Source organism: Stenella coeruleoalba, assembly GCF_951394435.1.
Source record: "Stenella coeruleoalba genome assembly, chromosome: X".
NCBI lineage: Eukaryota > Metazoa > Chordata > Mammalia > Artiodactyla > Delphinidae > Stenella > Stenella coeruleoalba.
The window spans coordinates 101,101,741-101,114,972 of record NC_137152.1 but is presented as its reverse complement, the minus strand read 5'-3'; the positions used below and the strand labels follow the sequence as shown (position 1 = coordinate 101,114,972).

Sequence of the window (13,232 nt, the reverse complement as noted above, 5' to 3'; positions counted from 1 at the left end):
ACCAATGGCACTTTGTAGTTAAGTGTTAGGTATAAGAAAATTTTGTTGAGTTCCTCCTAGTTGTCCTGTGCTTTGTCATAGCATGATTGTTTCAAATTAGTGGAATTTGTATTTCTGTAGCAAGTGGCTTTGGTTTTGATAGCCCAAACTTTTGTTTCCTTTCCGCAGGCATTTCCTGTTCAAACATGGATCTGGTTCCTCGGCCATCTTCAGTGCAGCCAGTCAGAACTACCCTCTGACATCCAATACTGTGTACTCGCCTCCTCCCAGGCCACTTCCTCGAAGCACCTTTTCCAGACCTGCCTTTACCTTCAACAAACCCTACAGGTGCTGCAATTGGAAGTGCACGGCCTTGAGTGCCACTGCAATCACAGTGACTTTGGCCTTGTTACTAGCCTATGTGATTGGTAAGCCCTTTTTTCCATGCTTCGCTTTTCTTCTTAATCAACGTATTGTTTTGCTTGTGGTGGAGTTGGGAGCCGGGGGGAGTTTCTCTCTCTACTCTGCGACCTACAAATTTGAACTAAGGCTTAATATTATCAATAACAAATAGAGAGCTCTTTCCGTAGTGTAGTGGTTATCACGTTCGCCTAATACGCGAAAGGTCCCTGGTTCAAAACCATAATTCAAAAAGAGTCATGTACCAAAATGTTCATTGCAGCTCTATTTACAATAGCCAGGAGATGGAAACAACCTAAGTGTCCATCATCGGATGAATGGATAAAGACGATGTGGCACATATATACAATGGAATATTACTCAGCCATGAAAAGAAACGAAATTGAGCTATTTGTAATGAGGTGGATAGACCTAGAGTCTGTCATACGGAGTGAAGTAGGTCAGAAAGAGAAAGACAAATACCATATGCTAACACATATATATGGAATGTAAGAAAAAAATGTCATGAAGAACCTAGGGGTAAGACAGGAATAAAGACACAGACCTACTAGAGAATGGACTTGAGGATATGGGGAGGGGGTAGGGTAAGCTGTGACAAAGTGAGAGAGTGGCATGGACATATATACACTACCAAATGTAAAATAGATAGCTAGTGGGAAGCAGCGTCACGGCACAGGGAGATCAGCTAGGTGCTTTGTGACCACCTAGAGGGGTAGGATAGGGAGGGTGGGAGGGAGGGAGACGCAAGAGGGAAGAGATATGGGAACATATGTATATGTATAACTGATTCACTTTGTTATAAAGCAGAAACTAACACGCCATTTAAAGCAATTATACTCGAATAAAGATGTAAAAAAAAAATAACAAATAGATTTCTAATTAGGTTATTTATTTATTTTTTGGTACTTCCTAACCTTAAATACTGCTGAGGAGCGTAAGGATTGCTCTTTGAGAAGAAATATTTATGCTACTAGCACAGTCTTATTGATTGCAATTACTGTAGTTAACCATTTCCCCTTCAATTAAAAGGTTGTTACGGTTTTCTCATTAGAAGTCATAAGTACCAATCTACAATAGCTTCTTAAATTACAGTTAAACAATAATACTGCTACCAAACTTTCAGGTAGCAATTTCATTAAAGTAGTAGTTACTTGGAAGCTATCGGAAAATCCAGGGCATAATCTCTTTCCAAGAATGCAGAGTTTTACACTGGGACTAAAAAAAATGTCTTCTTATTTTCACTAGGTAAATGGCTGCAGAATTGTGTGGTTACTGTGTTTGTGAGGGTAGAAGAGAAAACAGTAGTGAGGCACACTTTCCACTTTTAAGAAAAATGTTGTTCTTGAGGCATCTTGATTAAAGTCACCCTTACTTGATAGCAAATCGTATTGAGTTTTCTGGCTGGCATTTTATTTTGACTGAACATTAATTTCCTTGTCTGAGTGGTTTTACAGTCTAAGATGTAAATTAACTTAAAAAACATGTATTTTGTGGAAGCACTTTTCCTAGAAGAATAACATATCATGGTAGAAAAAGAATTCTAAGTACGTCACTTGTATCTTCTTTTCAGGTTTAGCCTGATTTCTTAATTGAAGGGGAGCTACCCACAAAGATACATTGAATATGATTCTGAGAGATAGATTAAAAAGGGATTTAGAGTTTCTTATAATTATAAAAAAGTAAGTTTTGTTGAGTCTGATTTATTAAAAAACGTGAACAATAAGAAATTTCCCATAACCAGTTTTTATAAGAGTCACAGAACAAAGGGTAGTAAGTTAAATAAACAGATATATTTTGTAGGGGAGTCACTGATAATGTCAACAGTATAGGATCATAGCCTATATTGATGTTCATGATTATCTCTTTTCTATTTTCATCGTACAATCTGAATATGTTTGAACAATGCTTCTATTAAATGTGGATAATATTAACCTATAATATCAAAATGTGTCCTTTATCTCAGACATTTCAGGATAACCCAACATGTATGTTTATTTGTTTTGTAATAACGTTTAATGAGGAATAGCGCTGAAGGAATGGAGGTTGGAGATGAGAAAGTACTGTAATATAAACAGGGTTTTAATATGGTATCATTCAAAGCAAGGAGTAATTTGAAAAGTTGAAATACATTAGAGGCCCTTTAAAATGTTATTGTTCAATTATGAGACCAACTCTTATCTTGTAGGTTAGCTTCTATTAACTTTTACTATACAGAGAGATAATATTTTAGATTCAAGACTTTACCTCTGGAATAAACAAATCCAGGTATAGCAAGCTTCTTATTAATAGGTTTATACTGTGTTCAAACCTATGTTTCTATTTAAATTTATTATATGGCCACTCATATAAAAAATTGTATTATATACTCTGAGACTTGTTTAGTTAGATTATGTTGATTCATTTCAGAAGCAAAAGTGGAGGACTTCCCTTGTGGTCCAGTGGTTAAGACTCTGCGCTTCCACTGCAGGGGGCACGGGTTTGATCCGTGGTCGGGGAAGTTCCACATGCCATGTGGTGCGGCCAGAAGAAAAAAAAAAGTGAAAGCAGAATGTTTCAGTTATTTCAAGGACTGCCTTTTTTAATAGGGTAAACAATGGCATATAAATCTGATATGACAGTAAGGTTGTATAGTACAACGGTTATGAGCATGGATTTTTCAGACCTCTGCCGCTTCTTAGGCATGTTACCTTGGGCAAATTATTCACCCTTTTAAGGCCTCCGTTTCCTCATCTGTAAAACTGTCTTAAAACAGTATCTGTAACATAGGGTTTTCATAAGAATTAAATGAGTTAATATAACTAAAGAACTTGGAATAGGACTTAAAACACAGTAAGTATACTATAAATGTTAAATATTATTATTGTTGTTGTTACCATAACTACCTATATAATCATTATTCACTATTAAAATTCACTGGTTCTCAGAGTTAGCCATTTTATTCATGGCTGTACCCCAGCACTAAGAACAGTGCCTGGCCCATAGCAGCCCTGTCGGTAAAAGTTTATTGAAAAAAACAAATTATGCTAAGCACTCTACTTGTATTAGCTCATTGCATTATCAGAACAGTCCTTAAGGTAGCTATCAGTATTAAATCTATTTTATAAATGAGGAAACTGAGGCACAGCCAAGGTAAGAGATCACATAGAGGTCACAGCACTAAAAAGTAGGGATCCTGAGCTTTGAGCTTTAAGCCAGAGAAGCAGACTGACCCCAGAGGACATGCTGTTGAGTGCTAGGCCTTGCTGCCCTTCTAGCACTGCAGCAGAACTTACAGATCATTTACTTCTTGGTCTACTAAATAAATCCACCATTTTTTTTCTTATTAAATCACAAATTAAATTAGATTTACCAGGTCATCCATTGCAGTAGTTACTGCAACTGAGATTCGTGGATCAGTGAGAGATATCTGTTGAAATGCTTTTCTGTGTGACTTTGAAAATGCAGAAGTATCAGGCTAAATACTAGCACAGTAGGTTGAGTGGGTTCAAAATGAGGAGATGTTGATGGCAAACACTGGAACTTTGTTCTGAGTTCTGTCATGGACTGGACATGATGTGACTTTGGATAATCAGTTAAAATCTCTTCCTCTACTTACCTCATCCATCACTGACCACCTCAGGAGGGCAGAGTAAGAATTCATAAAGAGGCATTCAAGTGAAAGATGTCGCATAAGAACTGTAACATACAAGATGATTTTTAAATGGCTTTCTGTGGTTGAAATAAAAAAGTATTATATTTCAAAATATGAAACCATTTCACTCTCAACTCTTGCTGAGTCTATAAGAGTCATCTGGTTTTTTTTCAGTCCTCCTTTGCAGTTTCTGTATAACCCAAGTAAGATCTTTCACTGAAACTATTTACCGCTTCTGTTTCCCGTGCAAATTTCTTTCTGCTATTTCATGTTCCTCTATTATCCATTATACATAACCTTTAGATACGAATGGCTATAGGCTGTGCTGCCCTCAATCCACTACGGGAAATCACATCAGTATCAATGGGCCATCAATAGATGTTCTGTGCATTATGGCTCTGTAAGTGGTCATTGGAAAGCAGTGCAAATCCAACAAGTGAAAAGTCAGAGCTGGATTATTCAGGCAACCAGCCCCATCCCCACTCCTACCCACTATACCTTTTGGGTCAGCAAGTAGATAATTTCTTTGAATAAGTTTTGAGGTCATAAAATTCAGTGAAGGGAGGCATGGAAAGATACTGATTATTTGAAGATATTATGGAATGGCTATTGTCATCACTTACCCATAAATCTGTAATATTTTCCATCTGAATCAGAAAATATGTCCTTACACTTCATCCTCTCTGATATTTTGGCATCAGTGATGTATCAGTGCCAGTCAGAAGCACATTTGCTTGAATTTACAAATAAGCCATATGAAGTAGTAGTCAGGAAGACAGATGACCATTTGCAAGGCATCAAGAGGAGGCGAGGTTAAGGTGCTTCATCAATGGTTGTGAAGGGCACAAACTCGGCTTCTTTGGTAATCTTTGATGTTTTGATCAAGTTTCTCCACAGTCAGCAGTTTGTATAAGAGGCAATAGAAACTCACAAGAATACATTGTGCCTGGGGTCAAATGGACTGTTGCATTGAATGACTTGGGGAGTAGGGATTTCTGTCTCTCAAACCCAATATCATCAGTTAATGATATCAATGTTCTTCTTCTTTTGCCATGAAATTAGTAGTGATTCATACCACCTTCAGGGGATGCAGGTAGTGTCCAAACTCTACAGATGAAATAATTTAAGTCCGTGAATCTCCTTGCCGTGACATACTATATAGCCCACGTGTAGAAAGTTGACCAGAATGGTTGTTAATACAGAATTAGGAGAGATAGAATATTGAGCCCAATTCTGTGATTGAAAGTTTAGGGATGAAACTATTCGACAGGGCAAAGGGCCTACTGCACCTTGCTCTCTGCATCAAAATCGAGTAACAATGATTTTAGTGCTTTCTTCTGCCTCCTTTATACTAGTCCAAATTGCTCTACTTTCTAGGGTTGTTATGACGGTGGAATAAGAACATGCTGAAAGTGATAGAATGAGAGGAGTGGAGTGTGTTTATTTTGCCTCCATCACAAAAAAAAATGCAAATACTTTATAATACAGGGAAGAAACAAAATAGAGTAAGGCAAATTTTGATTTTGGAAAATTCAAGAACTTATTTTTTTTAATGGAGAGAATTGAAATGGAGTTTTTTTCCCCCATCAGATCTAGATAGACAATGCCCCTTCCCACAAAGTTTGCTAAGTATAGATAAATACACTTAACAAAAACCATCTCTTTCACTTACTAGTAGCTTCATTAATGCCTCCGTGCCTCAGTTTCCTCGTCTATAAAGTGGGAATGTTGATAATACCTTCCTGATAGATTTTCTTTTTAATTAAATGAAGGGAAACATGTAAAACACCCAGGACATTGCTTAGCAGATCTAAGTAAAGATTAATGCTTATTGTTAGTGGAACAGGATTATTATTAGGATTATTAATTTGAGCTGAGATAAGCATAATGAGCATACAGTTTATCCTAACATAAACTACTTTTGTTTTCCTTCCTCCCAAAGTCATCTAGAACAGTTTTTTCAGAGCTGGAATATCTGTTTCACAAGAATCCTCTAGTGGGTTTGTTGTTTCCTTCTGCCTGGTCTATAATATCTGTAACTTTGCCTTTATTTTACTAATTTCCCTTTTCCTTGGTGTTTTGGCCCTTCAAATGGTTTTGTATTTCTATCTGGAGGCCATATCTAGGTTGAAACACATTTTCTTTAAAATGCATTATAGCTTATAACATTCAAGAAATGACTCAGCATAAAATGCTAAGAAGCATTTTACTTTATCCTATAGACCATAATCAATCCTTTTGGTGTCACATTTATACTTATTACTACTTTCAGTTCACTCTTGTGGACCCATTTATGATAATGATGGCAGTTTCTGCGTTAGCATTGACTTTGCCTCCTGCCCATGAATCTACCAACTTTCTAGCCATCTCTCTAGGCAGGGATCTGGAAAATGGTGGTATAACTTCAGTCTAATTATAAATCTGCCATCCATGCATTTATCAGAACTCTTCTTTAAAAAAAAGGTTTATATTTGCATCTGACATCACCTTTTTGGTGTAATATGTCCCATAAGTTTTATCCCCACTATGTTAAGTGGCACTTTTACCTGTCATAAATAAAAGTATAGATTCAATCTGAATTAAACATACTAAAATGACAGGAAGAACCTGTGCCACATACAACTAATTTCAGAACCATAGTTAGCACCTATTGCTGAAAATGAAGGCACTTTAATGAAAGGCAAATACTATACTTCTATTTTTTTTTTTTTTGGAACTCTAGCATGCTGTAGTTTAAGACATAAAGAGAGATAATTTCTTGGGTGAGTGAGTAATGGATACTAAACATAAGTCTTGCATCAAGAGATTACTGTTTTGTCTCAAGGAGAGGTATTCACCCTACTAAGTACTTCCCATACACCACTGTCTAAGCCTGGGTAGAGAAATTAAAATGAGGATTTGTGAAATATGGGGTTGGCCAAAAAGTTCGTTTGGGTTTTTGGTACCACCGTATGGAAAACCCGAACGAACTTTTTGGCCAGCCCAATAGATAAAGATCCACTGGAAGGCATAGTGAAAGAGGACTGGGCAGCATGTTAGTAATTTTGGAGGTTTACATGCTTAAGAAGTTTTACAACAGCAAGAATCAATCTTGCAAATTCAAGGGAAAAATTCTCTCTCAAGAAATCTCTTTCAAAGTAAGTAATTTGAGGGCTTCCCTGGTGACGCAGTGGTTGAGAGTCTGCCTGCCGATGCAGGGGACGCGGGTTCGTGCCCCGGTCCGGGAGGATCCCACATGCCGCGGAGCGGCTGGGCCCGTGAGCCATGGCCGCTGAGCCTGCGCGTCCGGAGCCTGTGCTCCACAACGGGAGAGGCCGCGGCGGTGAGAGGCCCGCGTACCGCAAAAAATAAAAAAGTAAATAATTTGAATTCTTTTGCATAAAGGAAATTTCACTCCTGTTTAGCTTAGTTTCTGCTCATCCAAATTATATATATAGGATACATATATAGATATGTTATATGAATATTTTTAGACCCACATTGCGTAAGTCGTTAAGCTATACTTACTCTGAAGTGAATAAGAATAAACTAAATTAGAGCAATGGCTTTGAAACAGATGGCAGGTTAACCCATTTTAAACTTCAGAAATGTGACTGAATTTTCATATAGAACAGCCAGAATGGGGAGGGCCAGGATCACCAGCAGAGTATCTGATTTATCACAGTCAAAACAAAGAGGTGGCATCTTACAGGGTGGAGACACATACATTTGGAGCTTAGCTATATTCCCTTTAAAGAGAGGTGAAAAAGCATAATATGTTTTATTAAATACAAATATATTGGAAAACCTGAGGCAGCACAAATGGAGGATATAGTGGCAGGAAATGAAGATAATAAGCAGGGGCAGATCACGAAAGGCATTTTAAGTCATGGTAAGGAGCTTGGCATTTATCCTAAGAGCAAATGGGAAGTTTTTTATGGTCTTTCATTAGGACAAGAAAATGATTTGCTCAGATTTGCGGTTAGAAAAATCACCCTAATGGCAGTATGGAAGTTGGAATTGGCAGACAGGACCAAGTTGCACCAAAACGGAGGCTTGCAGGGCGAGTGCAGAAAGAAGACAAAACAGATAAGGAAATTATAGGTGCTGCTAATAACGTTTTTAAAGTGGTCAACCAAAGTATCAAACTTAGTAGGGAAGGCAAATAGGAAGAAGAAACTAATGGCATTCTAAACAAGAGGTGGGTCCAAGTGTCTAGAACTATCAATGATATCGTAGGGTAGTTGTAGCTGTGAGCAAGCTGAATAGCTAAAATGAGATGGTCAGAGGCTAGTGTATCAGAATTTTAGATTTCAGACTTGGAGCATAAACATGTGACTCCCCTGTATATTTTAGACCTAGTTAAGGAACATATATGAGGACCTCCTTCCAGATGAATCATTTGTTCAGGGAAGACTAGATTCTTAGCTAGGGATAATCTCACAAGGTGGTCTTCCCTGGGTAGACTCACAAGCTCACCAAAGTGTGGATAGTGTTTAAATAAGAGCACCACATTGTATTGGATCCTCCAATATAGACAAGACCCATGTGGAATCCTAGATCACAGTATGGCTCCTCAAGAGCTCCTTTCTTGGGGATCCTGTTGATCTCTGTGGGATAATAATGAACAAATTAAGAGGATCCAAGATGACCCACTGTAATTTTCTGCTGATTAAAACCTCATTATAGCTTTGCCAATCTAATTAATGTAGACCTTATATAAGAAATTATAGTTAACATCTAGAGTAATTGCTTACCATGAGAGTTTCTAAGGAAGGGCCTCACAAATGTCTCATTATCACGTTGAATTGGCAACAGGAAATTTTTAACTGGAAGAAAAGACTTATGATATGGTGCTTTGTAAAAAAACAAAAACTCTTGATTCCATTTCATTTCTTTTATATTAAATGAGCTTCATGTCCTGATCAAATGATCAGGAGACTGAAGGCTAGCATATGTACATGGAACATCAGAGGAGGTTGTGAGTTCTCAGATAAACTAGTTGTGGCTATGGCCAAAAATGAGTACAAATGGGATTTTGACAGCAAGCAATCTGTGCTGTTCTACCACCTGGTACAGAAGAGGCAGATTTTGCTTTTTGATATTCATAGGTTTCACCAAATCAACCAGCCCCACTTTTTATGTTGTAGATAACTTTGTTTCAACCTTAATTCAGTTTTGCCTTTTGTTCCTTGAAGGAAGAACCTAGATTCCCTTTGATCTTGAACTTTATTTTAATTAAACATAGATGTTAAATATAGCAAATAACAATACCACAGTGTCTTTTCTGTATTCCATAGGTCCAAATACTTTGCAACATTAACTAATAAAATTATGGGGTTAAGTGAAAATAATATCAAGAGAGAGTACATATTAGACTTTGGATTTTACTCATAGCAAGCAACCAAGCTAATACTGGGTACACAGTGCTTAAGAGAGATGCCCGCTATTAAGAAATTAGGAACAAGTGTACTTTGCTATGAAAGAAAGTGGAAATTTTTGAAATGAAGCAGTTTTTGTTAAAAGATCATGTGCTGCCTCCAGACAGAATTCTGATAAATCCAAACCCTCTGAAGTTATCAGACAGTTTAGTAGTTTCCCCACCGCCTCACAGAGAGGCAATAAGTCTTTTTATATCATTCACCTTGGTGGTAAAGCTGGCATTAGTCAACCCATGAGTAGTTGAAAGGTCAGATGACTTTTGAACCTAGTTGAACTATTTGGTTTTGGGGAGATGAAAATTTTTATGCCAGTGGGAAAATGTGGTAAAGCATTGCACATGCTCGGTGCTACTCCAGGCTGTAATAGCACATGCTCAAGGATTATCATGTAGGATATTGCAGACATGGCACTAGTTAAGACTTACCAACACAGAAGGCTGTGGGAGTTTTTGAAAGCCAGATGGCACAATAGATTCTTCCTTTGTCATGGCTAAAATACAGCCTGTTCCAAGATTGAACAAAACCCAAATAAACCATTAGTGTCTTTGGTTTCTATTCCTATCTGCTGTATGTTATTAGTTTGGTCTCCCTGACCAAATCCTGCCCTTGGATTAGCTGGCGTAAGTCTCCTTGCCGACAGGCACCAGTCTAGTCTTTTGAAACAGTGAAATATAAAATGTAGAGATAAGAACCCATCAACAGAGGGAGAAAAAAAGCTAAATTTTAAAAATAAGAGATGCAATGGGCCATCAAGATCAAATATATAAATAAACATTCACAAAAAAAAAATGACATGAGTTTATGGGGTCCAGTGATGGGTATGTCTTTTGCCCCAAAATAAACAGAATTAGTTGTTAGCATACACAGCAAATTGGTGAATATAGTTCTATTTTTATTGGAAATAATAGTGTGTGTATCTTTTGTGATTTGAGTAGGTAGGAAAGAAAAATATTTAGATTACTTACTGACTGTCTCAGCAGCATTCCCACTAATGAGGCCAAGGTCATGGGCTCAGTTACTGTTTCAACCTTTTAGCTCTGTTCTGTTTCATTACTAAAGCCCACGGTCTCAATCTCCCTTTTTTCTCCATCCCCCAAATCAGAAACCTAGTCCTGCCTTCTACCCCCTAACAAAACCTGAACTCAGAAATGAATCTGATAAACTAGGCAGGTTTTGCTTGACACACGTAGAAGTTGTTAAATGCTCCCAACTAATTTAAAGACTTAAGTCTAGAGATTTTACATAAAATCTCTGGTTTACATAAAATTTCTAGCCTCTCTTTAAAAATAAGAAGATCTGACATTCCCAGATGTGCATTCACGCATTCATCCACACATTTTTGAGTACCTATGTGCTACACACTATTCTAGTCTTTTGTTTTGCAAAAATAATATGAAAACCATTGACTGCAGCTAAATAGGGGCTGCTCCCAAAAGGCCCATGAACTCTCCAGTCCATCAGAGTAGCCATACTGCCCTCTTCACTTTTTTATACTACCTGCCTTCCTTCTCAGTTGGCATTTACGCTTGCAACCTATGTAATAAGATAATTCACACTGAAGTAAAAAGGGCTGTGACAAAGAAAATGTATTATATCTCCCCAAGATTATTTGCATTTTAACAGAAGACAGAGTTGTACGCCAAGAATGGCAAATCCCTGACATTAATGTCATTGCTTCCCTGTCCCAGACCCATGGAAGATATAAGTAATCAAAGCAACAAACATTCTTTCCTGCTGAGTCTAGATTCTGCAATTTGAGTTTACTCAGAAGTTGGAATATATTTGCCATCACTACTTTCAGCCAAAGAAATGAAATACTCATTATGAATTTCCTATCATTAGAAGTTTAGGAGGAGAAATTATGTAAGGGGCAGAAAAATATAACACAATCACCCTATTAAAATCTTACCCTGTTCACAGTTACTAATGGTAGCCCTAACCATGGCCAACTATCTCATAGATGCATGGAATTGAACATAAAGAACAGTGACAGGTAAATTTATAACACATCTTCATTATTAGAGCCTCATTTCAAATGAATGTCCTGTAAATACTGGGTACACAATGTTCAAGTATATGTTTCTGAATATGTGTTATACAAATGTAAAAGTAGATACTAATAGTGCGTTCTGAGTTCCCGTAGAATAATGCTGGCCCCTTAAATTCAAATCTCTCCACACCGTCCTCCAGAAAGAAATTCAGATCAGCAAGGAAAGCAAATAAAACCACACATAACCCACTTCAATAGCATAACTAGGAGATGGAATTCCACACACTTCAAATTACACATAAGGAGAGAAAAATACTCAAAAGAAGCAGAACTAGCTCTGTAGCCCATGCCAGAGCCAAGAGTGAAACGAAGACTAAATAGAAAAGAAGATGTGAGAGCTGGGGCCTAGCAATGGCAGAATTGATCAATTAAAATGCCCTTGGGGGCTTCCCTGGTGGCGCAGTGGTTAAGAATCCACCTGCCAATGCAAGGGACACGGGTTCGAGCCCTGGTCCAGGAAGATCCCACATGCCGTGGAGCAACTAAGCCCGTGCACCACAGCTACTGAGCCTGCGCTCTAGAGCCCGCGAGGCACAACTACTGAGCCCACGTGCCACAACTACTGAAGCCCGCGTGCCTAGAGTCCATGCTCCGCAACAAGAGAAGCCACCGCAATGAGAAGCCTGTGCACTGCAATGAAGAGTAGCCCCCGCTTGCCACAGCTAGAGAAAATCCACACGCAGAAACGAAGACCCAACACAGCCATAAATAAATAAATAAATAAATTTATATTAAAAAAAAAGACCAGATAGTAGTAAATATTTCAAGCTTTGCAGGCCATACAGCCTCTATCACAACAATTCAACTTATACCCAAAAGCAGCCGTAGACAATCTGTAAATGAATCAGTGTGACTATGTTCCAATAAAATTTTATTTATGGACGCTGGAATTTGAATTTCATAAAATTTTCATGTATCCTGAAATATTGTTATTCTTTTGATCTTTTTCAACCATTTAAAAATGTAAAAGCTGGAATTCCCTGGCAGTCCAGTGGTTAGGGCTCTGCGCTCTCACTGCCAGCGGCCCGGGTTAGATCCCTGGTTGGGGAACTAAGATCCCACAAGCTGTGCTGTGCAGCCAAATAAATAAGTTAAATTTTTAAAAAATGAAAAGAAAACTTAAAAAAAAAAAGCTATTCTTAGCTCTCAGACCCTACAAAAACAGAAAGCAGGCTTGATTTGGCCAAGAGTTGTAGTTTTTTGACTTATGATCTAGAGAGCAAGCTTAATCCACCTAAGAGTTAATGAGGGAAACTTTGGCAGAAGGGCTGTTGGTGAATGATAATATGCTTAATTGTAGATTTAAGGTTAAAACAAAGGTGAGGACAACGATGGAGAATTGTATTAAAATGTTACGTATTTTTGATAAAGTAGTTATTACAATTAAAGCTTGGGAGAAGAAAATAAAAAAGTAAAATAAGCTCAATGATTGTCACATAGAGAGAGTATAATTTCAGGCTGACAAACCAAATAGTAGAAAGCCAAGCGAGCAGAAGGGGGATGAAGAGCTTTATAAAAAGTAATAGCGTAAAGGTAATCAATAGAACAACAATACAGACCTTCTTAAATACCAAAATAAAATTTTTTTAAAATTTTTATTGGGGTATAGTTGATTTACAATGTTGTTTTCGTTTCAGGTGTACAGCAAACTGAATCTGTTATACATATACATATGTCCATTCTTTTTAGATTCTTTTCCCATATAGGCCACTACAGAGTACTGAGGAGAGTT

General features: G+C 37.6%; 1 protein-coding gene across 3 annotated transcripts in view; it reads left to right on the top strand.

Moving 5' to 3' along the window:
- TENM1 (teneurin transmembrane protein 1) overlaps window positions 1-13,232 on the top strand; it is a 619,648-nt gene that overhangs the window by 290,544 nt on the left and 315,872 nt on the right. For all 3 annotated transcript variants that reach the window (XM_079909820.1, XM_079909818.1, XM_079909817.1), the window contains one exon: window positions 169-407. In XM_079909820.1, coding sequence (XP_079765946.1) covers window positions 169-407 — 239 coding nt within the window. The remainder of the gene's footprint in view (window positions 1-168; window positions 408-13,232) is intronic.